The sequence below is a fragment of the Chelonoidis abingdonii genome, chromosome 2 (genome assembly GCF_003597395.2).
Source record: "Chelonoidis abingdonii isolate Lonesome George chromosome 2, CheloAbing_2.0, whole genome shotgun sequence".
NCBI lineage: Eukaryota > Metazoa > Chordata > Testudines > Testudinidae > Chelonoidis > Chelonoidis abingdonii.
In genome coordinates this window covers 166,257,466-166,282,821 of record NC_133770.1, presented here as the reverse complement: position 1 = coordinate 166,282,821, position 25,356 = coordinate 166,257,466, and the positions used below count along the sequence as shown (strand labels likewise).

At 47.1% G+C, this 25,356-nt stretch overlaps 1 protein-coding gene across 1 annotated transcript in view; it reads right to left on the bottom strand.

Moving 5' to 3' along the window:
- TACC1 (transforming acidic coiled-coil containing protein 1) overlaps nucleotides 1-25,356 on the bottom strand; it is a 50,282-nt gene that overhangs the window by 17,753 nt on the left and 7,173 nt on the right. Inside the window, exons 3-7 of the mRNA XM_032774579.2 lie at nucleotides 15,523-16,672; nucleotides 13,707-13,742; nucleotides 8,170-8,230; nucleotides 7,234-7,441; nucleotides 1,254-1,309 (exon numbers count right to left, since the gene is read on the bottom strand). Coding sequence (XP_032630470.1) covers nucleotides 1,254-1,309; nucleotides 7,234-7,441; nucleotides 8,170-8,230; nucleotides 13,707-13,742; nucleotides 15,523-16,672 — 1,511 coding nt within the window. The remainder of the gene's footprint in view (nucleotides 1-1,253; nucleotides 1,310-7,233; nucleotides 7,442-8,169; nucleotides 8,231-13,706; nucleotides 13,743-15,522; nucleotides 16,673-25,356) is intronic.

Genomic DNA, 25,356 nt, shown 5'->3' with positions numbered 1-25,356 from the left:
TCTCCCATCCCCAGCAGCAGATGCTGCAGCGGCACACTACCTGAGACCACTTCAGCTCCATGCAGCGCCCAGAAGAGGGAGCCGAGCATGCAGCCCATGCAGGCAGCAGACTAGCTGTGCATTGAGGGGCACAGCTGGCAGTGTCCCATCAGCTTTTAAAAGAGCCTCTTGCCACATGAATCCAATTCATATTGCAAGGGGATTACACCGCCGGTCTAATAGAGTCCACAAGAGCATGACACCACATGGCAATCTCCCCAAGCACATGGCAATGGGAAGGCAGCTGGCAAGGACACAGAGACGGTCTGCAGGCAAATGCAGAGCTGTCACTGCCAGCACCTCACAGCCACCGTCTGGGGAGAGTTGCTGCAGCTATCGGGCTGCATTGCCTGCTTTTCACCAGCGGCTGCTACAGGATTCCACATGATGGGGACAAGACTCTCCCTTGTCACTGGTTTGAGCTTTATCCCCTGACTTCTCCTCTTCCACTTCATTCAGACTGTAAAGCTTCATATCTGGGCATCTTAAAAATGCTCCGACAGCATCTGTGTATGTCTCCACTGCCCATCTGATTCTGGGGACCACAAACATCCACTTGTCCATCACTCACTCCTGACCACGTGTGGCTCACACACTCCCACCTGTCCTGATTCTCTATGGGATTCCTGGGTGTACAAAGTACCATTCCCTCTGCGGACAGTTCACGTCCCCCTGCCTATACCAGCACCATCCCATCTGCCTGGACAAAGTTTTGGGCTGCACGCACAGAAGGAAGGCCTCTCTCTAGAGTGCACTTCAGGGGCTGCTGTGAAGTTAAATCCCCAGTTCACAATTTTAAATACATTAGCTCCCAAAGAAGCTTTCTCCTGAGGTGCTTTCAGAAAGGCTTCCCACCACTGTGAGGCTGATCCAGAGGCCACTTGGCCATTTCTGCAGCGCCCTGGAGGATTCAGGCCTGAATCAGGGAATGTGGGATATTAGTGGTCAGAGAGCAGTGATTTGGCGTGCTCACTTAGTATATTCACCATAGTCTCCCACTTTTCACTGTGCATGCAAGTGTCGCAATTTGCAGGCAGAGGACTAGCTCTTACTCACAAAGAGCACTTCTTACTCATGCAAACAACCCTGCTCAAGTCCAGGAATGTGAGTAAGGGCTGAATAATCAGGCCTGTGGTGAATCACGGTGTTTCATGGGAGGTCACTGGCACAGGAGAAGCCACAGGAGGTCAGAGTAAAGGTGAAGCTGCACTTACCAGGATGCTGCTGGGCCCATCCTTCTCCTTCTGTTCGGATGTCTCTTTTTCGAACCCTAAAACACAGGGCACAAGGTGTTAAAGCTGCCTTGAGAGCATGACTGTCACTCCAGCAAAGAGATTTGCTGGAATAGAAGAGTTTAAGGCCATCTCTTCCAGTTCCCCAAGGTTCAGGATTCCAGGTTCTGTGGGGTTCCTGTCCTTACAAAGATGGACAGTTTTATTTTGGGTCAGCACATGGCCTGTCAGTTTTCCTTACACACAGGGAAATGCCCACCCAGCGGGGAACCCTGACAACAGCAAAGGAGCAGATTTTTTGAGGTTTTTAAGGTCAGGATTGACGAAGCCCTGGCTGGGATGATTTAGTTGGGGATTGGTCCTGCTTTGAGCAGGGGGTTAGACTAGATGACCTCCTGAGGTCCCTTCCAACCCTGATATTCTATGATACCAGCACCTGCTCCTGCTTTCCAAAGGAGCTGGCAAAGTACGCGGAAGACAAAGCAGCAGCTCTGTGTAGGTACAGTGCCAAACCGTACTGATACTGAACAGGGGCCCCAGGGAGGATCAGAGCCCAGAGCAGGAATGATGGGCTACGGGTGAGGCTGCTGGACTGAAACTCAGGAGACCCAAGTCCAGCTCCTCACCTTGGGCAAATCAATCTATCCTGTGCCTCAGTTCTCCATCCATGCAATGGAGATGAATGATACCCCACTGCATTCGAGCTGTGGGGATACAAGCCATTAATGACCAGGAAGTGCTCAGATACTGTGGTAAGGGGACCATACAACTCCCTAGATAAGCTGCGTTAGGTGCTGTACAAATACACATGAAGATGAGATCTCGAGCTTTTCCTGTTTTCTAACAGGATTTACTTGAGTGTCTACAGTCACAGTCATTACCCATGTACTCTGTAAACTTTGGGGTGTTCTTTGGGATCCTTTGGCTTGGGAAGTGTCATATCAATGTAACACAGAATCACAGAATTGTAGGGCTGGAAGGGAGCTCAATAGGTCATCTAGTTCAGTCTCCTGCACTGAGGCAGGACCAAGTGTTATTGATGGTGTTTGTCCAACCGGTTCCTGTCACGGATGGTTCTAAGATATTATTAGAATTAATAGTCCCTACGGGATAAAGTGATGTGCAGCATAGGTGGCAACTGCCCACCCTGAGAGCTCTGGGTCAGGCACAGAGGTTTTGCTCTAGCCCTGGGGCTCAAGACAGGAGTAATGGATGGGCACAAAGGAGATCAGAGTTAAGGGGAAAACCCATCACGTGATGGAGCTTAGAGGGGATGAACTGCTTCACTCATTCAGCATCCTTTGCAGGCCAATCTGTAGAGAGGTCCTGCGAGTCTCACTCAGTGGGTGCGAGACTCACTCCCTAGCACACACTCTCACTCTCACACACACTCCTAAGCTTATCTCAGTTTTAAGTAAATATATAGAGATTTCAAATATTTTTACTCAGGCATTGCAAGAGACAACAATAAGCTTGGAAAGATGTTTCCCAAGCTTGTGTACTGCAGTAACCATGGAGACTACAGGCCTTTGTGCGATTCATGTGCAAGAGGACAGAGGAGGCTACGTAGGGGAAGGGAGGGATTGTGTGTGTGAATACTGGACGATCAAAAAAATATGAGTTTGCCCAAAAAACGAGTAGGACTTGATCAAAAGTTTGCAGGTTCTGCAAAATACAGTTCCAAATTTAAACTGCACTGAGCAAATTAATGTCCCCAGTGATCTCCAACCACCCAGGTTTTTGTTCCAACCAGCAAACAATTGTCTTGATTAAAATCCACTAGTGTGCACTGCATATAGAATTCTTACGTGCCCTAGCCTTTAGTGTGAATTAGGACAATGAAGCATTTCCTATGCAATATTTAGCAGTGTACATTTTAAAACAAACTATTAAGTGCTGGTGGAATTAAACAGCTAGCCCATTGGATGTCACCAAGGACCAAAGATGAGAGTCCCTGCCTTAAGCAATGACCTAGCACACCTTCTGGAAAGTCTCTCTCTTTGGCCTTGACCCTCACTCTTAAGGACAGCCAGCCCTTGGCATCTCTGTACAGGGCTGGTGTCCATCTGCTCAATGGGTGTGGGGATAAAGGGATCCACGTAAGTGCAATCAAGGAGTGAGGACTCTTCCCCTCCAAATGAAAATCACTGGCCCGCTCCCCACAGGGACACCCAAGAACAAGAGTGGCAGCAAAGCGATGGGTTTGTTGATTAAGCATTACCCACCCTGTAGGGCTTCCCTTCTGCTGCACTCAAAGCAAAGGGGGGAAGAACGCTTTTGTGGCCATCCTGCCATGTGCTGTTGTCCTTGACAGGTGCCATTCACACCACTTTCCTCGGCTGCTGGATCCTGACCTTGGCAGTGACAAGGTATTTTCCCAAGTTTCGAGTTTCCTCCTATCTGCATCATATTGTTGGTAAATGTAGAGACTGTAGGACATTTGAAAAAGACATAGAGCAGTTGGGAGCTGGGACTGGCTGTGAACAAATTTTGCCTCTGGTGTGTGTTCATGGGTTTCCTCTGGCTTCTTGTGCCCCAGGGCACCCGTTCCCTCACTGTGCTTTGGCCTCAGCCAGCTCTGTCCGAATAAGCATTTAAGGGCAGGGTTATTCCCCACCTTTGTGCTTGACAAGACGCCCTGATGGCCCCTTTTCTCCATTACCACTTAGAGTAGCAATGCTGGTTGATTTCCTAAAGAAGGGAGGGAGGTGCCCACCATGCATCTGCCTCCCATACTCTCCCCTGCTACTGCTGCCACTTGGAGACATTGTCACACACCAAGAGGAGGAAGGGCAATTTCAGTCCTCCAGGGTGCTGCCTCTGAGCAGTTTTGACCACAGCCACTGACCTTTTCAGAACTACACTCAGTTTGGCATGTGCACAAGATGTCTCCCATCTTTCCCCCACTCTCCAGCTCCACAATCTGGATTTGCACAACCACTGGCAACAAATGTGAGGCTCAATACTGATTGGGTGCAAGATCCTTCACTCCCTGCATGCTACCAAACAGGTTTGTATACTCTTCAGCCAGAAAAGACTATTGTGCCCCTCCAATCTGAGTTCCTGTATAACAGAGGCCATAGGACGGCCCTGAATTCCTTCCTAACTAAAGCAGATCTTTTAGAAAAACATCCAGTCTTGATTTAGAAATGCCAGTAATAGAGAACCCACCACAAACCTTGGTAAAATCATTCCATAGGGTTAATTACTGGTGCTGCATTCCACCTGAGAGGTGTCTGCATTTCAGTGATGGTTGCTATGACTCACAAATATATAGTCTCTGTAAAGTGGAGGGATCATTTGGGATGAAAGCCTGTTGATACTGCAGGTGGTGACAAGCAACAGCTGTTCCCCCCACTCTGAATAACACTACTATAAGCCTCACACCAACTGGCCCCGATGATCTGTCAAGAGAGTGGCTCATGTGTTCCTTTCTATTCTCACCAGCAGCAAAGGAGAGTAGATAAAAGCTGCCTCCTCCAATAACTGATGTCTGTGGATATCGTGCAACCCTACATGACTCCAGTATATAATTTATGAACCCTATGTTCCTAAATTACACTGTGGTGCTCTGTGAATGTGATTGGCAAAAGCAAATGTATCATCAGAATACAATTCTGATGGCAAGTAGGAAGTGAAAGGGCTCACTCTCCACTGCTACAAATTCTAGTTCATTTTCTCCACTTGGTCTATTGTTATTTTTTATTGTCTAGATTTTCAGTAGGCCTGATTCTGCATTGCCTTGCACCGTGGCCAATCTCTTCCCTCAGTGGAAAGTGAATGCCGAATGCGACCAAATCAGAATGGCGGGAAAGACGTCAGTTTTGCACTGTGACACATGATTAACCAAAGAGCAAGGTGCTGGGGAATCAGGCCCTGTGAGTCTACAAGAACAAATATGTGAAATAATTTTTTTTCTCCTTATCCCACGAAACCTTTATTTCCCTGGAATACTCAACAGCTCGTGGCTCTGTTAATTTTCAACGGTGACCTCCCATGCAGAGAGAAGTAAGAATTCTCTCCTCCAGGATATATGCCCACAGAGACTATTACAGCTATTTCTCACATTTCAGGAGAAATGATTAATGTGTAAGAAACAAAACTTGCCAGGAGATGGCTGCAAATTTTCAGTGTGGCAGTTTTTGCCGTTCTCACCTGTAACTTTGACATTGATTTAATATCACCCTTGCTGACTTTTAATTATTTCAAAATGGATTGGCTGGAGCTGCAAATTCAATAGAAGACAAAATACTGTCATGACTGTTTCTGCAGATCTTGCTTAGAAAATCCAAATGTCCTTACAGGCATGTATCCAGAACAGTTTTCATTTATAATGACTTTTAATATACAATTCTGCATGATCTAGTAGACAGGTCCTGGGACTAAAATCTAGGCACATCCAATTTCTAGTCTAACTCGAATTAATGTGTGACCCTTAGGCAAGTCAGCTTAACCAGTCTGTGTCTCATTGGCTACACGTACGAGTTACAGTGCAATAAAGGAGCCTTGGGTGCCCTAGCTCACTTCTCGTCCACACTGGCAAGGCACGTAGAGCGCTCTGACTCTGCAGTTACAACGCCGCTGGTACTCCACCTCGGTGAGTGGAATAACTTTTGCTGCGCCCCCGCTGGAGTGCCGTGGTGCCAGTGTGAATGAGGTGTTGCGTTACTGCGCTCTGATCAGCCTCTGGAAACGTCCCACAATCCCCTTAAGTCAAGTGGCCACTCTTGTCATTGTTGTGAAATCGGCTGCAGAAATGTGGAAATGCCCTTTCAAAGCTCCGTTTTGGAGAAACTTGCTGCTTATCAGCTCTGAGAAAAGGTACTGTTTGCTTTGAGTGAGTGAGAGAGAAGCAGGGGGAGGGGAGTCTGAACTTGCAAGACAGCATGCTGACACACTCTTAGCACCCCAAAAACTGACTCTCTCTCTCCTCCCACATACGCATAACACATTCCCTGTCACACTCCACCCCACCCCACTCCACTCATTCGAAAAGCAAGTTGCAGTCACTTGCATGCTGGGATAGCTGCCCATAATGCACTGCTCCCAGTGCTGCAAATGTGGCCATGCCAATGCGCTTGAAGCTGTCAGCGTGGACAGACTGCAGTGCTTTCCCTACTGCCGTCTATAAAGGTGGGTTTAACTCACAGCGCTCTACATCTGCAAGAGTAGCTGTGCCCCTAGCGGCCTCACCTGTAAAATGAAGAGAATACCTTGATGGATGAGCTATCTTACTGGGCTTTGAGGACTAGTTAACATCTGAATAGTGCTTTGAACACAATGTGTTATATAAATTGCTCACACTTCTTCTAATTACTGTTACTAAATATCAGTCCACATGTTACCAACTCTCAGTCTCCCCACGCTCACACTGGGCAGGTGTCAAAAAAGCAATAGTGCACCCACAGGAATTGATTTTTGATTCACGTTTGATTGTTCTGAAACAGCATAAGCCGGTTTTCAGCTTGATAAAAGGTTGGCCCCACTTCACCCCACTGGATTCACATGACAGAAAAGACTCATGGCTTAGACAGGGAATTTGCAGAAGCAGCAAGGCAGCAAGAGAACCAGCGTTGTGAGAGAGAGGACTGTTTGTGATCCTGGATTTATTCTGTACATCCATTGTCTGAGCCAGTTTCAGTCAGTGGCCATGGAGATGAACTTTTTAATGTAATGCTGTGAGCTTCTGTACAGCACTAAATGAAAAAGGGCCTATATAAAAACAACCTACAATCACTGATTTTTCATAATGTAAATAATACAGATGAGCAATCTGAGCCTTTAACTAGAATATACTGTAGCTTCCTGCCCAATTAATGTAAATAAGATGTAGGATGCTGCTGCTCACACTCCTCTGTTTGCCGTTAGAGGTTATTTTAGAGGTCACTTGGATTTCTGAGTCTACATGCTGTATATGTCTATAGCGTTAGGAAGAGAGATAAATAGATATATGCTTCCATACCTGCTTCTGAGGATGAAAACGCATGATTTATGGTAGATACAGGAACATTGGAACATTCAAAGTACTCCAGGTCGTCTTCTGGCTCACCTTTCACCTCTGGCCCAGACGGTTTCTGACAGGAGGACGTAGACGCCAGCTTCTCTTCATCAGTAGCATGGCCATCACAGTTTGCAACATCTGGGATTTTTGAGATCAATGCTCCTTCATCCTGTGGGATCAAGGCAGGCAATTCAGCAGGGCTAAACTAATCCATAGGGATCAGGCTAGTGCATCATCAGAACGGCTAATAAAAAACAAAAGAAAACTCCTCAAGCGGGGAAGCTGCTCCTATCGGCACCTCAGGAAGGTTTTGGAAGAGAGAAACACATAGCAGAAAGGAATGGACAAAATCCATTAAGCTGTGTGATCACAAAACTTGGCACCGCACCACTGCCCCAGAAATGGACAGGGGACACTTCCAAGGCATTGCCCCGGTTCCCTCCTATGAACAACACAGAAATGTAGAGACCATGGTTTCATTTATTGGCCAAAAAACTTATCAGGGCAGGGAGGGGAAGGATTATTGGATAGTTGCACATAAAACATCTCCATCGTGGATTCTTCCAGCTCCTCCTCATGTTGTTCACCTGCTCCCCGAAGCCAGGATTTGGCGATGTTGACAGCAATTTTCATCGGAGAAGGGGGATGTACTGCAATTTAGTGTTTTCCGGGACATCTGCTGGCTGGTTCTGGGTTGTTACAGGTAAATATCAGTTTAAAGCTAAGTCCTCCAAGCTCTTCTCATGATTATGTCCCCTCTACATCAGACTGGTATCAGGAATGACATCCCTGAATCAGGATTGCATATCCTCCTCTTTCTCAACATGCTCACTTCCCACACACAAGCTCCTGCTGGCCTCCAAAGAACACAGGTAAGTGCCATTTGCTTAACTGTACCTGAGTGCAAACATCCAGGACCAGGGATTGCATCTCATATTTCTTCACCTTGCAGCCACTCCTGCAACAAGAAAAAGAGACAGATTCAGACCCAGCTTTGCTGTTTTCACTAGGAGGAGGATGGGTGGAAGAAGCAGCATGTGCAGTGAGAGGCTGAAGCAAATGAAGGGCAGCCCCGGTGCTTGCATTGCATTCCGCTGATGGGACAGCCCCAAGCATTCATTAGGAAAATATTATGGCAAAGTACGTTCTTAAAGCAAAAAAAAAAAAAACAACCCGAACCAACCAACCAACCATTGTTTTCTTCAGAATATTTACTCCTTTGCAAAGGTAAAGCCCAGAGGCAGCACCTACAGTCAGCTCTCGCCTGCTGATGGAGAGGATTACAATCAACAATAAGCTCGGTAAAAATGGTTTCTCTTACTAGGTCATTGCCCTGAATCTCTAAAGCTTTATCTGGAGATATTATCCAGGGGTTTAACATGCATGTTGGTCTTCCAGCAGGACGAACCATTCCAACAAAGAGACCCTCCACAAGCACCAGTGCATGTCTCCCAAAGCCATGTGTTACTCTGTTCTATCTACCTCGCGGCTCTGCATAGCGCTCATCTCCATAGTATCCGCGCCTTTCCTAGCAAGTGAGATCTGCACAGCCAGGCCCGAACAGACTTTATGGGGTCTTCTGCTCTTCTCTCTTCCCTGGTCGTAGTGCACTCTGCTTGGTTTGATGGGCAGACTCATTTCATTCCTTTGTATTTTAATGATCTATCCAGTGACGGTGAAAATGACGTCTCAAAGAGGAGCGTGCTGCAGCATGCCCTAAAGAAGGCTAAGCTCAGGGTGATTCTGAGCTCTTCTTGTGGCTCATTCCAGACATGGATCCCCTCAAATGAGAATGCTCCATCTCCAGTTCTCAGGCATTTAGTCCGGGGTTTTGCAAGCTGCACTGTCAATACTAAATCCTGGATGGAGATGTGGTTATAGGTGTATCTGGGTCCTAACACACTGATGGCCCAGGCCTTGAATTAACTCTGGAAGCAGACCAGGAATCAGTGGAGAAACCATAGCACGGAGGTGAGATATGGTAGCTTGGTACATGTTCCCAGTTGTCAGCCATTGAGGAGCTGGAATCAATTCAATTCAATCTACATTCATAGCCACAATCAGCAAGTGTGGTTTCACTTTCCCACCAGGTTGCGTCCTTGCTTTAGGCTCTGTGCTGAGCTTTGCTTGGGTTAAGAGTCTGTTTTTTCTTGGACTCCATGTTGATTCATTTCAACCAATGTGTTAAACAAATCTAGCAGACAGCACTGAGCTCCCAGGGCCGAATCCAGCAGAAAATAACTCATGCTTTCTGAACTGAGCAGTCAAGCATGCAGGGCTGAGAGGCACTATTCTCATCCTGGCTTTTGGCAAAACAGACTGACCTTGTCCCATGGACTTGGAGCATGCACCAAGGGATGCGGAGGCAGGAGTCTCTGGGGCACAAGAGGAAATGGGGACACCTGCCTTGCAGCAGGATAACATGCACAAGTGTATTCATCTCTCTCACACAGCACAGGAAGTCATGTTTCACCATCTTGGCAGGAAGCAAAGTTTCACCACCACCTCATTGCCTCAGTTAGCAACCTATTGTTCCAGCCCTTGGTTTTTGGTTCCCCAGAGGACAAACATTTGCTGAGCTTAAGACAGATCTTGTGAGGGTCCATTACAGGCATTTATAGGAAGGATCACTGCCCCCTGCTTTCTCAATGCTCCTTACCAGCAATTTTGCAATGGTGAAGTATGAAAAGATTTGCATTGAGGCCCTACTCCAGGAGTCCCCAACGTGGTGCCCGCGGGTGCCATGGTGCCTGCCCGGGGCATCTATGTGCGCCCGCCTACTGGCTGATAGAAAAGCAGCTGCCGAAATGCCGCCGAGAAGTGGCAACGTCAAGATGTCAATGTCAAGTAGCCTCTTCTCAGCGACATTTCGGCAGCTGCTTGTCCAGCGGTCATGCTGCTTGGTGGCTAGTCGTCAGGTGTCTGCCACACTGAAAAGGTTGGGGACCACTGCCCTACTCCATAATAATAATCCCCTTCTCCTCCCCTCAGTTCACTCTCAAATCGCCCTGTTCTGTTTTCGTGCCTCTGCCCATTTTCCCTCATGGACACTCTCCATGCAGCGATTACTAGTACTCCAATAGAGCACAATGAAATCCATTATATGCTAGCCCATGAGGGAATCCGATTTGGAGGCTAACATTCACACCTGTGTCTGCCTCAAAACCCCACTCACTCAACTTCCGTTTTCTTCATAAGGTTCTAACATAAGCGGTTGAATCTCAAGTCCAATGGGGCTTGGCAGATAGCAATATCCGTAGCTACAGAAGAGGGTCACCATGCGACTCACTGGGGAAAGGGTTCTCATATCATCTGGTAGCCAGACTGATCAGAGTACCCTATCCCCTGGTATGCGATCCACAAGCTCGGGGGAAGGAGAATAACCAGGCTAAGCTGCTCTCAGCCATAGGTTGCTATTACGCACATTCCACTAGCCAGCTAAGTTTTGCCTCTCTCTGCTAGACACATTTGTGCTCTTCTGCTGTTGTTCTAATCCTGGAGCATGAATATAAAGTGACCTGCTTCAATAACCTCCACGGCTTTCAATCAGCAAACCCTGAGGCTACCAGAATCAACAGGGATATGGGACTACACAAACTAAGGAATGCAGGCCATGAATTACCTTCTTTCTACAGTGCATTGGGTGCCAGTACTTGGGACTCAAACTAAAGCAAAGAAGATTGTATTCAGCTCAGGAATATGTCTGGTAAATGTATTCCTAAATATGTGTACAATAGGAAGCTTCCTAGTCCATAAATCCCAATTAAAAAACAAAACACCAATAGTCCAGAAAGTCTGGTCAGTTTTCAGTCTGAAGGCAAATGCCAACATTTTCATTCAGTTTTGCTGAATACTGTTCAGTATTGTACATACTGTAACTGACTCGTTCTCTGCTGGCATCCCCAGCTGAGAACTACGCAGACAATAAAGGCACAAATGGGGTAACATAATGTAAATAAACTACATGTAAGTTTCCAGTTCCAGATAGTTCTGAATTTCCCTAAATCTACCAGAATAACCTACATCAATCCTATCTCCTCGGCTGCTCTCCGGAGTGGGCGATGGGCGGTGTTAGACAGTCATGAGTAAGATGAGTCCACCTGTTCCAGGAGAGTAAAAGGACCCTAAAAACCTGGTGTCAGACGATCTCTGCTGCTCTCCTTGTCACTACAGGGAAGCACAAGGGAAAGTGCAGAACTTCCACAGTGACAACACTGGGAAAAACACAGCAAGGGGGGGAAATACTTTCCTACAAGAACACACAATATTTCACTGGTCCATTGTGGCTGAGGTGCTCATGCAAAGTGGTGTGGCATACATGGCTAGTTTGTTATGGTCACACAAGCAAGCTGAGGGCACCAGTGTGTTACTGTCGGGGGCTGATGCAAGCTGGGGTGGCACACGCTGGTTTGCTATTGTAAGGTTTTGTGATGGGTCTAGATGAGGCTTAGCCTGGTGAGGGACAATACCCCAGCATGCTTCAGTCTATCTGGCTGCTCTAAGCAGGCTTTAGGGGCTCAGTTAAAAAAAGTAGACAATCAAAAAGGTGTCGCCCCAAGGTGAGAGCTATAACCTAGGAGTGCAGACAGCTGCCCTGACCAGTCACTAAGCAGAATTAACCAGAAGAATGGTTTTGTGCCATCATTGTTTGAGTCCATCAAAGGCAGGATTCTCTCCCCACTCTTGGCAAGTCTGGGCCCACATACCAGCTAGATAGCTCAGACTCTTCGAGGCACATTCCTCTGACAGCGTGGGGTGTCATTCATCACGACCAGCTCCTGAACAGGCTGTCTGATGTCCTAACCCAGTGCTTCTCAAACTTTTGTACTGGTGACACCTTTCACCTATCCAGCCTCTGAGTGCAGCCCCCTACCCCCTTATAAATTAAAACCACTTTTTTATATAGTAAATAGCATTATAAATGCCGGAGGCAAAGCGGGGTTTGGGGTGGAGGCTGACAGCTTGCGACTCCCCATGTGATAACCTCGACTCCCAGTTTGAGAACCCGTTCTAACCTAACCCTCAGATAACAAGAAGGGCACTGGCCTGGCAGGCAGGAAACCTGGGCCTTATCCCTGGCTCTCCCACGGATCTGCTGTACGACTTTCAGTTACTTGTGTTTTCTGTTTCTCCTGTTACCCTTTGTCTGTCCGGTCTATTTAGATGGTAAAATCTCGGAGGCAGGGACTGTCTCTTACAATGTGTCTGTGCAGCAGCTAGCACAACAGAGTTCTGATCTTGGCTGGGCTCTAGGTGGTACTGCAGTACAAGTAATTCACATTAATCTGTGCACTGAGAGCCTTTGGTCTCCACCATGCCTAGAGAGAGGCTGTTTACCGTCTCCTTGCCAATCACTGGATAGGGCCAGTAGCAGTTAATCCATAGTGCTAATACTTCCCTTGTTGAAGGTTGCTATTCTTTGCAACGCATTCTGGTTTATTTTACTGTGCAGGAGATCTGCACCGAGCCAGGTAAACCCTTCCCAAGTCCTAAAGACATTACCACAGGAAGTATGAAAAAGAAACAGGTTTTCTGAGTCCCTGGGCTCGTCAAAGCCTCTGTGAAGCTATTTCAACCTGTTCTGTCCATTGTCCTATTGAGTCTCCTGCCCTGGAGCCATTCCTTTAGTATTCGCTGTCTGCCTCACTACTTTACAAAGGCTAGTCAGGTGGGGAGACTTCCCCCCCCCCGAGGAGAGAATCATCTGAAGGACAAAAACAACCTTTGTCTCTAAAGTGTATGGATCCAGGAGAAGATCCCCCTAACCCAGTGGTTCTCAACCAGGGGTACGCGTACCCCTGGGGGTACATCAGCTCAGCTAGATATTTCCCTAGTTTTACAACAGGCTATATAAAAAGCACTGGCAAAGTCAGTACAAACTAAAATTTCATACAATGACTTGTTTATACTGCTCTGTATACTATACGCTGAAACTAAGTACAATATTTATATTCCACTTGATCTATTTTATAATTACATGGTATAAATGAGAAAATAAGCAATATTGGGGTAACAGTGCACTGTGACACTTGTGGTTTTATGTCCGATTTTGTTTTTAAGTGAGGTGAACCTTGGGGTACGCAAAATCCTGAAAAGAGTACAGTTGTCTGGAAAGATTGAGAACCTCTGGTCTAACCAACACATTGATTTCATACACTTCTATGTCATCAAAACACACTGGAAGTTGACATGCCATGGAAGCAAGCACAGACACACAGTTACAGTACCACCACCGTTTCCCTTTTTCATTCCTTTGCACACAGTCCATCACAGGGCTAAGCTGTCTGATGAAATAAGGTCTGAGAGAGGTGAACACGAGTCGGACAATGAAACTCAAAAGGTAGGAAGGAGCCTGCATGCCATGGAGAGAAGAGGGGTTGGAGAATGCTAATAAACACTAGAAACAAATAAAGAAAACAGAAGAGAGTACTTACAACAGAAAACAGAGAAATTTCACTTGTTCAGTAGTCCTGATGCATCAAATAATAGACAGGAAAGAGAGACAGACAGATGGAGAAAAAAAAAGCATGTGAAACGACCTGGATATTACCTCTCATTCGAATAAATGTAACGAGTTGCACAGTTCTCTTTCTTGGGGAGGAGCATGCAGATAGGAGATAGTCCAATTCAGTGTTTATTATTATTGGAGAAGAAATGAACATTCATGCAAAAATCCAAAACCCCGGGACCCAGGTGCCTGGAACAGTTTATTCTGCTCCTAAATAAAGAAGAGATGGAACCTAAAACTTTAAGTGATATTCCATTGTCTGCTAACTCTTAACCACTTCAGAGTCAAACACAGAGGAGTGCTGGGGTTTAACAGATCCATATAGATTCCTTGCAAGATATTTCTGAAAGATGTCAGAGAGACCAGTTCATTCAGGTTTGCCAGGTTTTCTCCATTCTCTCTCAGTTAAAATCCATCCTCCAGGTTTTCCCCCTCATTAAAATTTCACCTAGACAACCAGTGAGCAGAATGGTGGCTTGTTCCATTTTTAATGTCAATTCAAGCACAAACTGTGTGCTTCCCAAACTTCCCCATTTAACCTGTTTCCTGCCTCTCCTTTTCCTGCTGGTTGCACCTGCCCCTTTGGCCATGTGAATGTCAGTTAATAATTACATGAAAAAGGCCCAAATATTTAGTGCGAAATGACTCTTATAATAATCCTTTCCGCTTTCCTGCCTGTTCACAAACTACATATTGGGGTTATATCAAAAGATTAAACTGTATTGTGACATTTTGTTTCTGGTGTTTTGTATGTTGCAACTTCAAACTGGGACTCAAGTCACCTGGAGACATCAATAAGGCACAGACCCTGCTTGGAAGAAACCTGAGATACAACGGGTGAAAGGCTTACAGTGACATAGGATACAATTCAGCCTGCATTCCCAGTTGGCACTGTGAAACCTCAGTACTTACATGACCATTTTAAATAGCATGCTTTAAGAACGAAATATGCATTTAAAGAATCCCACATGTACGTGTACCAAAATAGTCCTGCAAGGGAAGGCAAACTGCATGCTGTCTGGGCAGATGTGATACAGCCGACAGAACAAACAGCCTGACTGTTTAACCGTACTTCTCGTCATTAGCTATGAAAGAGGAGGTTCGATGACGATCTGAAAACCGTTTCAGCAATATGTGATGAAAGAGACATCCACTTGTATTGAGTGGAAGAACCACAGAGCCTGCGGCGCACCAGCCGTTGGAAAGCCCGCTCCTGCCCAACCCTCACATAAAGGATTTGTTTTGAATAAACCATTTAACAGCAGGGGATTTTAAAGTTCATACACTGTAATCTCAACTACCTGTTCTCTCTAACATGCCTGGATCTCAGGTGATTTCTTACAACCAGGTCCCACTAAGAGACATTAGGCTACTTGGCTTTCATGACTAACACATGCATTGCTGAGTGTATTTGGCTTGTTCATCTAGTCAGTTCATGAAGAACCACTGGATGAGAAAAAAACAAGACACAGCCACCTGTGTGCAAATACAACAGGGCAGGAACAAAATGTAGTGACACTGCAGAATCTGGCTGCCTGCCATAGTTGTCTCTTTCAGCTCATTCACCAGCAAGACTAGCCTGGATGAGAACAACATGGCAGGAAACAGGAGCATCACTGCAATTGCTCCCAGGGCATCTGGGAAACAAACAAGCAGGCTGCCATCCCACAAAGCAAACCTCCAGCTGCCTGACCCCACAGAGAGCACAAAGAGCAGCCAACCCAGCACGTGGCATCACTCACGTTATCAAGTGTGACTTGGCCTTCTTCGGAGAGGCTTTGCCTATCGTCAGCTCCTCGCCCTGAACCTCCAGGGTCTGAGACTCCAGAATTTCATTGAGATTATTATCAGCGGTGGGGCAGGAGTCAGCAGCTGTGCTGGCTAAGCTCTTGGTGGGTTTAAAAGGATCCACTGTGTCAAAGTTGTTGGGGTCAAAATGATAGGAAGCCTTTGGGAGGGGTGGGGAGTTCTGCAAGTTCGAGCTGCTGCCAAAAGGGTTGAAGTTAGGGTCTTCCCACTGAGTGGGATCCACCGAGTACAAAGCTTTGGGGAGAAGCACCTCTGCTGGAGCCTTTTCCAGACCATCAGCACTCACAGGTTTATTAGCAGCTTCTCTTTGTCGTTTAGGAGTTAGTTTGCTGGCAGGTTTCCTGCCAATTTTCTTTGGCAGGGCTTTCTTGACCTCTCCGTTCTCCACTCCATCCGTAAAATCAAATTCCAGCTTCAGAGCATGGCCCCGGGACTCCTCAGACAACTCCACCCCGGAATCATTGGTGTCGCTGTTTGAAGCCATGAAGGTTTGCTGAGCTGCGGGAGGAGAGTTTTGTATTTTGGAACCTCCCATCACAAAGGGGTTTATTTTCTCATCATACTCAGCTGGATTGAACAGGTAAGATGCTTTGGGGACAGGGATGCCCTCCGTGGGTGCTTCCGTTTCTGGGGTCTCTCCATCTGTTTTCTTCCTAAGGGAAGATGGTTTTACTTTCTTGAGCTTGCTCTTGCTTGGCACTGACTCCAGGGCAAAAGTTTCAGCCTTTGACTCAGCATCAGCCAACCCTTCAAGAGTGACAACCATGTCTTCTTCTGACATCACCCACTCTTGGGTAGCTGTGGGTACATTGGATGGTAAAGTCTGGTCTGGAGCCGACACTATTGAAGATGGAGAATCGGCTTCTTTTGTGAGTGGTGAAGAAATATCCAAAGGCAGCTCCGTTTCTGGTGGAACTCGTGTCACTGATGAATCTTCATCAAGTTTGCAGTCAGTTTCTGCTTTAGAATTCTTGTTGGCTTGAAGAACTGCAAGATGAGATTGAACTTCATCTTCAGAGTGCTTCTGGGGTACGTATGTCTCAGAAATTTCAGCTACCAGCTGTTCATCATCTTCACATAATTCTAAAATAGATAAAAGCAGCTATTAAAACCATGCCTGCTCTACAGCATTCTAGCATATTCTGCACCTAGACATCAGCTGAATGAGTTACAGATTGGCGTCCCTACAATTTTCCTCTTCTCAAAGCTGCTCCAAGATTCATAGACACCAAGGTTGATGTATTTATTTAGATTTAATTTATCCCCAGCTGCAGATACATTCTGTAGAATTTAAAGTACACAATCCAGAATCTGAAGGTCACCATGAGAGAGAATGCCCACACACAGACCAGAGCCACTCACCTACCAACAAACCTATAACATCCTCTCCCTATGACAGTACTACCATCCTAATGCCCAAGAAGAAAGATGGGCTTTGCAACTTGATTGGAAAATTAACAAATCTGAGTTGCAGAGAACCTAATCCCTAGCTAGGACTGATCAGATAGCGTTTATTGTGACTCCCAAGTATAAAATCTAGGTTGCAAATGTAGAATAAAAACAACAAAATGCATTATTGTCCACTGCGACGGGAAGTAAAAAAGCCAAATCAGTCTAAAGCAACCGCAACTTGAGAAAACAACCTTGAAGTTCATCTGAAACAACGTAATTTTACTTTATTTCACAGACAGTGGCAAAAGGGGCAGGTCTCTAGGGATAAGTGGCAATACAGATATTTTTCAACTACCTTAGTTATATTTTGTCATTGAGCTAATATGTGACAGGGAATTTTTTCAAGTCCTTCTACAAACTACCAGCTTGTGCCTTGCTGTTATTCCATGGCCATAGCTGGACACGCATGAAGTGGCTTGTTCAAAAGAACACCAGTAGGAGCAGCTATGTACTTTGCCATTTGGACACAGCCAGTTAACAATGCTACCAGCGGCCATCTCATAAGCTCCATGCCTTTCTCCACTTCTTTACTTCCCATCCCAATGAGAGGAAGTGTCCTGTCAATGGAAGAGGAGCATGGTACTGTACTACACCACCTTCAGCCTAAGCACCATTTCACCCAAGTCCGTGCGATTCACTTGCGTTTACACGGAGGCTGGTTACACCACTCTAGGGTTCAATTATGTCCGCTTGAAGGCCCCATTACATTGCCAAAAAGCTGTAAAGTGGCCTCAGTGTAAAGAAAAATAGTCTTAATCTTTAAAGGACAAATTAAGGCTGCAGCTTGGGTTGCAAGGGCAGCTGTCCAGAGCTGGACGGTGCTATGGCAATTTGACTGTGAGTGCACATGTGGGTGTCCATACTTCACTGGGGAGCAGGTTAACGGCAGGTAGTGTATGGTACACAGTTATTCACCTTTGTACAGTTCCACTTCGAGCAGTAAATGTGTTAGGTACCCAATTCCCTACACCCCTTTGAAAGCCACAACCCAGTGTCTCTCCTCTATGGCAGCCTTTGTTGGGTGAATGCAGATTTCAGGTAAAAAACCAAAAACAATAAAACAAAACCAAAAAGCAGCCAGAGGAAAGAGTGCACCCTAAAGTCAGTGTTTGCAGCGCAGTCTGCTCATGCCCAGCCCACAGAAGCACAGTGTAACGTCCGTGCTGGGTTGGTCCCACAATATTCAGCCGCGACATTCTGAGTGAGTTTCCCAGGCCTGAAGAAGAGCTCAGTGTGAGCCCAAAAGCTTGTCTCTCTCTCTTGCCAGCAGAGGTTGGTCCAATAAAAGATATTACCTCCCCCACCTTGCCTGCATTTCAGCATTCCTGCAGGCGAAGGTGCTGTTCACAGCAGATAGGCTGAGCCTTTGAGATGATGGTCCCAACTTTAACAGCTCCCCTGGATTCCAGTCCTCTCGGCTCTACGGCCATGCATAAAAGTATCCTGCAAACTTAGAGGGAACCTCTGAACATGATGCAGCCCAAGGAAAATCCCTTTGTATGTAGGTCTTTAATCTCCAACAGTGACCAGTGTGTAACCACTACACACGCCTTCCTGCAGGGTTAGTGGTGCTATGCAACTCCCCCGCCCACTCCAGCACACGGAAAAAGCATGATGAGGCCTGAATTTGTCACAGTGACACCAGCAAGGGGGATGCTCGTTTAGGTAAGGCAGCACCCGCCCTGAGTAAGGGTGGCTGGATCAGGCACACAGTAAACGTCTAAAGGTATCTTAAGGACTCATATGCTGAGCCCCGCAGCGCAGGAGTTGGTTTGACAGTGGCTCTGCTCGCTTCTGACATCCCTGCGTTTGCTCTCCAGAAACTGTCTTATTAATCCTGACAAGCACAGCAACCACTTGGGGGCTCATCAGCCACCAAAGAGCCCTCCTGATGTATAACGCTCCTAACATCAGCGTGGTGATTCTGTGCCCCTTCTGGAGCGCTGATCTAAACCAGGAAGCCAAGCCAAGCTGAACTGTCTTAACCTTTCGCTTGCTATCATTTATTTTATGCTCCCACTTCCCTTTGAAGGATTCTTTATCTTCCTAGTAGTCATCTTCCTGGGAATGGGCTGTGAGCTCAGAAGCACAGAGTGGTCCCCTCACAAGTCAGGTACTGGGGAAGGCGATAATCTGAAAACAGTTTTTGCAAACATTAAAATGCTGTGTGTCTGAATCAGCAAAGGAGACACATGACCAATCAGTAGGTTCTCTGATTAGTATTTTAAACATCTGCTCTAGGTATAGAAGTCCCATGCCACCGGTTCTCTTTCATTTACACAAAATGCATGGCTCACATCCCTGAGATGTATAAATGGGAGATGCCACAGTGCAGTGAAAGCAGACAAGTGTATATGCTTGAGGGGAAAATATACAAAAGGCAGGGTCTGTTAACAGAACGGAGGGTGTATTCAGAATGATACATTTAGCTCACAACCAACCAACCCAGGAATATCTCTGAGTTTTTCTAGAAGATTCTCTCTCCTCACATCCCTGGAATGTTGCCTAATCTCATTCTCATGGCAGCTAGCCCCCTCTGCAGAAATCCTGTCTACATGTTCATATCATGCTCAACACTATGCTATCTGAGAGCCTCAATCCTGGATCCTGACCCACGACTTCATCACTGCCGGCCACAACTACTGCAGTTCCCTCCCTCCATTCGTCTTCCTAAATCCTTTACTTTTTAACCTTTTCTTCTCTTTCAAGGGATCCTCCTCTGCTCAAACATCTTGAAAACAACAGCCATCAAGTGTCTAGATGCAGAAGGGACGGTACAGCTGTGAGCTGGGCAGAGAAGGGAGGGGGAAATGCCTACAGTAATGAAAGCCCATCCTCAACTCTTCTGCATGCCTCTTGCGTTTTGGCAAGGGGCATTTGGCCAGATTTCCCAGTACTCAGCACTCATAATTGAAGCCAGAGTTTTAAGTGATCATCTCCCATTGTAACCCCTATGGCAAGCCCTCTGCATGCCTCTGAAAAATCTGTCCTTGGCTGTGGTGTACAGAGCTTGTTTGAAAATCTGTAATAGCACAGGAAACTTCAAGGCACAGCGCTAGTCCTGTGAAGCCAGTACTACGGCCTGTGATTCTGTCTCCGGCCAGCTAGTGTAAGCAGTACAGCAACATGTCTGAAATAATGCAAATGCTAATACACTTTCACAAGGGGAATATGAATTATGGTAGGCGGGACAGCCCATCTGGCCTGTTAAACACCAAAGCACTCATCTTTGTAAGGAATTTATCTCTATCAAAGTGAATCTGTCACCGTTCCATGTTTTCTGGCTCCTGGGTGCACTATGGATCAGCAAAGGAAGGTAAACATGGAACAGAGAAATATCCACATTCCTGCACTAATCCAGGATGCTGAACCAAGCCTGACTCAGCTGGTGGCTTCTGATTTGCATAATTGATCCTCAATATGCTAAAAGCCTTGGAAATGAAGCATGAAGGACTGTCTGCACTCCAGGCTGGGGAAGGAATGTCTTCCGCTAGAAACTACCTTCCTGCCCTTGTGAAATATATTACCAAACACAACCACGAGATGACTTTTGTGAAGCCGTGACTGTGTAGCTCTCCAAGTCAGCACTGGGGAGGGTCTTCCTCCCACTTGTTAACAGGATAATTAAACCTTGTCAACAAAGTGCACAGTACTTTACTAGGCCTGTTCTGTAGTGTTTCAGGCTACTGCTGTGGTACCTGTTCCTAAGGGCAGATCTGACCCTAAAATTAAAGGGTCACAGGACAGCCACATTTTATACTCTGGGGCAGTGCATTCTCCTTGTAGCCAACGTGTTGACAGGCATAAACTTAAATCAGTCTAAATTAATCTACCTTGAGTAAATAAAAGAACAAGCTACTCCATCTCTGTGGAGGTCACCTCTCTGACCTCTGCAGTGAACTACACCCTGTGTGAGAGTTGCATGCAGGTTTGGGCTCTGCGAATGAACGACACTTTGCTTACCATCATTTTGAGCTTGGATGTTGAGATTGGCTGGGGCTCCCTCATGGGAAATACTGGTGAACTGACTCTTCTGGGAAGGCACTTTGATTTTGTAATTTGCTCCCTCCTGATGCCCACCAGAGCCCAGACTTGCTAACCTGCAGGCTGTGGCAGAGCCCACCTTTCCCCTAAGCACGTGGGGAGCTGGGTTATACTGGAAACAGGAAATGTGCATTAAGGATGCTGACAGGCTTGCGGCAAATTCCAAATGGCAAGAGATGATCACCGCAAGGCACTGATCATTTGGGTGGAGGACTGTCTTAACATGATGGGAGGGACAGCGGTCACTAAAATCTAAACTGCAGAAAGAAACAAATGCAGGGCTGACGTCAGAGCCCCAGCACCTGTGGGGCAACAGGGGATGCAGTGCTGGATCTGGAGAACAGCCTATGTAAGAGAGAAAAGCCCGTGGGGCAGTAAAGAGCTGCCTTATCTCTTATTCAAAAACCAATCCAAAAACATTCCAACCTCCCTGGTCACTAAATTACAGACCTAAAAGTTGCAAAAAAACTTCTGAAACAGACTCCAACGAGAAACTGCTGAATTGAAATTAATTTGTAAACTGGATACCATTACATTAGGCTTGAATAAAGACTAGGAGTGGATGGGTCATTACACAAAGTAAAACTATTCCCCCACGCTAATTTTCCCCTACTGTTACCCACACCTTCTTGTCAACTGTTGGAAATGGGCCATCCTGATTATCACTACAGAAGTTTTTTTCTCCTGTTGATAATAGCCCACCTTAATTGATTAGTCTCGTTATAGTTGGTATGGCCCCACCCATTTTTTCATGTTCTCCGTGTATATATATCTTCCTACTGTATTTTCCACTGCATGCATCTGATGAAGTGGGCTGTAGCCCACGAAAGCTTATGCCCAAATAAATTTGTTAGTCTCTAAGGTGTCACAAGGACTCCTCATTCTTATCTCTGCAGTAGAAATCCTCTCTTCACATTCCCCGAATGCACATGCCACCACGCCTCTGAGGTAATCCTGGATTCCAGCTCCGGGGTCTGGCTACTTTGTTAATACCCCGCAGGGGACAGCAGTAAGACAGCAGACGATCCTTGTACACACAGTACACACCCCCTCAGCTGTGTGAGGCCCGGAATGGCACAGTATGGCTCTGGCCCTTCAGAACTTGCCCACTCTCCCAGCAGCTTTGACTCTCACTGCTTCTCTCCGCAGTGTGTCTGAGGGAGTGTGATGCTCCATGCTGATTACGTGATAGGATTATTTTACATGCCATCGGTTTTTCTACATCACGGCCAGGTTGTACACAGCCCCCTGGTGGATCCTAGGCCCACCCAAAACGCCCTACAGGGGTGCTGGCTTATCCACAAAGATCTGTAGCTGAGAGGACGCCAGGATGAGTAACACTGCTCACTCAAACAGCACTAGGGTGACCAGACAGCAAGGCAGAAAAATCGGGATGGGGGGGAATAGGAGCCTATATAAGAAAAAGACCCAAATATCGGGACTGTCCCTATAAAACTGGAACATCTGGTCACCCTGAACAGCACTGTGTAAGGACAGGTAGCACGGGAGTTTGAAAATGCCCCTCCTTGAGCCTAGTGGGCCCCTCTCCACAAGTGTCAAACAGCAACATTCTCTCAAGCGTGAGGGTGGTTTGCTGCCATGAGCCATTGGGAAGGCCATTCTCCATGGCGTGCTCCCCTGCGCAGGATGCATACAGGCTTATTATTCAGCAGGGTGTTGGCTGCATAGTTCAAATTCCCCTGTTTAGCCAGTTCATAGCCAGAACCCACCCTCCTCCCTCCCCAGGGCGCACCCTCTGCAGGGAATCAGTCAGAGGCTGGGGGAGAAGATTAGTCTAAAGAGCTTTGAAATGAGATGTTCCAGCAACAACAAAGCCCGTTATTCGACCCAGGCACTGTTCAGTACAAGAGCCCTCCTCTAACCTCCCAGCACCAGACAATTTCTCTGTTCTGCTTCCCTGCCTTTATCCGGGTTGGGGGAGATGGGGGGAGAGAATAAAAAACTAGTCTCTCAACACTTCATATCCAGCTGTGCAAACTGGGCCAAATCCATCCCTCTGGCTTTACTAGCCACTATGCAAATTCACTGCAGCCTAATCTGCCTACCCAGTGGACAGCCCAGCTAGAGAGCCCTCCTCCCCTAACCTGGCAGCTGCTCTTCCTCCTCCCTGCTTTTCCTTTGACTCCAACTTGCTCGCCCATCACTGGCAGAAGAACCCATCAGTGGCAGAAGAATGACGTGTGTTTTTCAGGAACAATGACACAGGATGCAAAATGCAAGTGACCCACAGGGCCTTCCCTGCACTTGGGAGAAAAGTCACTGCAGCAGCAGACGCATGTACCTGGCAGTCCATCTATCCCTCCAGCTAGCCTGGGAATGAGCAGAGCCATCCCAATTGCTGCAGTAAATGCAAGCTATTCCTTTTGGGAATACTTTCCAGGACTGCCCGTGCTGTGTGCTGCTCTGCTCCTTACGCAGAGGCCTGTGTGTGCATTTACATTCCAAAGAGAGTCTCTCCTGCCGCACAGCCACCCCCACGCTGCTGCTGCATGAGTCATGTTTGGAGAATGTGCATGCAGGCTGTGCAAAGACCACCAAGTTCCCCTTCCCTCACGTGTGCATGGCAGAAGAGCCCAAGTGCGGCACACTCAGCCGATGCTCCTCAAAGCCCAGCTGCTTCACCAGCCTGACTGTGTGGTGCTGGTTTGTATTAAACTCTACTAAACGCTCTAAAGTGACTTGGAAGCAAACAATTTTACGATTGACAGGCTGCTCCCAACCCAAGCCAGAAGGCAGCGCACACTGACCTGCTGAATGCAGCCCGATCACGACTCCGTTGGGGCAACTTTTCTTACTGACTTCTTCACTGGCTCCTTTGATCATGAAAAGGGCAACCTAACTCTTCTGTACAGCATGTCAGAGATATGGCCATGCCCCGCAGTCCCATTGTGGAAACAGACCATTCTCTGTGAGCCATTCTCTGTGGCTCTGGAATCCACCGCATGCCTGGTCACTTTCACATTGCAAGGGATGATGAATCGTTTTGTTCAGGCTTTTCACCCACCATAGATGGTGAAGCCTCCTGCGGCAGTCAGACCCATGGCTAGGGAGAAAGGCTAGTCTTGGGATTGAGGAACAGAGCTGAAATCCAGGAGATGTGGGGCTGGACTCTCCACTGCCCTGCACCTTGGAAACTGGTGGCAGAATGTGAGACCATTCCATACCCTCATTGCACAGGTGCAAATCACTGTACAAGGTGCTGGGCAGTGGCGAACTGGGCCCTTGAGGTTTATCTCCAGCTCTGCCACTGACTTCCTCCGTGACCTCTGGCAATTCACTTCCACTCTCAGAGCCTCAGATTCAACATCTGCAAAACGCAGACCCTGATACTCCCCTAGCTCGCAGGCATAAGGGCTGGAACAGTTTGTACAGTGGGGGTGATGAGAGCCATTGAACCAAACTGTAAATCCTATGTGTGATGGGAACCACTTCAAGCTGGGGGGGGGGGGTGCTGCCGCACCCCCAGCACCCTACTTCCAGCACCTATGCTCACTGGGGCAGTGATGCTTAATGCGTTGGGGTTGGCAAAGCACGTTGAGGACCCCCTGATGGAAGGGGATATAGAACCGTAAAGCAGGGTTTCCTCACCTTTTTGATACCAGGGACCCGCTGGCTGCCTTCCTAAACGGTGTCAGAGAGACTGGTGCCAGTCCATGGAGCGGTCGTTTGGAGACGCTGATGGAAAGGATCGGCTGCGGGGGCGATGAATGCTGTGCACATGCCTAGCAAGGCCGCAGCGCTGGTCCTGTCAGGGTAATTGGTTTGCAGGATGGAATTGGCGAGCAAGTTCCCTATTTTATACTCTCTTGAACAGAATGTACATAGAGGGCACTGCAGTGGTGGCCACCTTACACACACGTACAATAACAACAGTACTCGCTAGTCTAGGGAATGAAATGCAACTACTGACTAACCGAAGCACAGCCCAAACGTCCCATCCTCTGCCATTTCCAAATGAGTCAATAAAAACTGGCAGCAGCAACACGCTGCAAAGACCTTGTTCCCTTTTTATTCTACACATTCCAACCAAATGAACCAGCAATGATTCCCCACAGCCCTGCATGCCAAGTGCCTAGGAGAACAACCCTTTACTATCTATAGCCTTTCCATTTGACTCATTCTTTGTGTGTTTCATGTGTTACACATGTCCCTCTTCTTTGGCAGGGCTCAGACACCAAGCAAGCCCAGGATATCTGGACTGCAGACTCAGCTCATATTTTTAAAGCTAGACTTTTCTCTGCTGGTTTTTC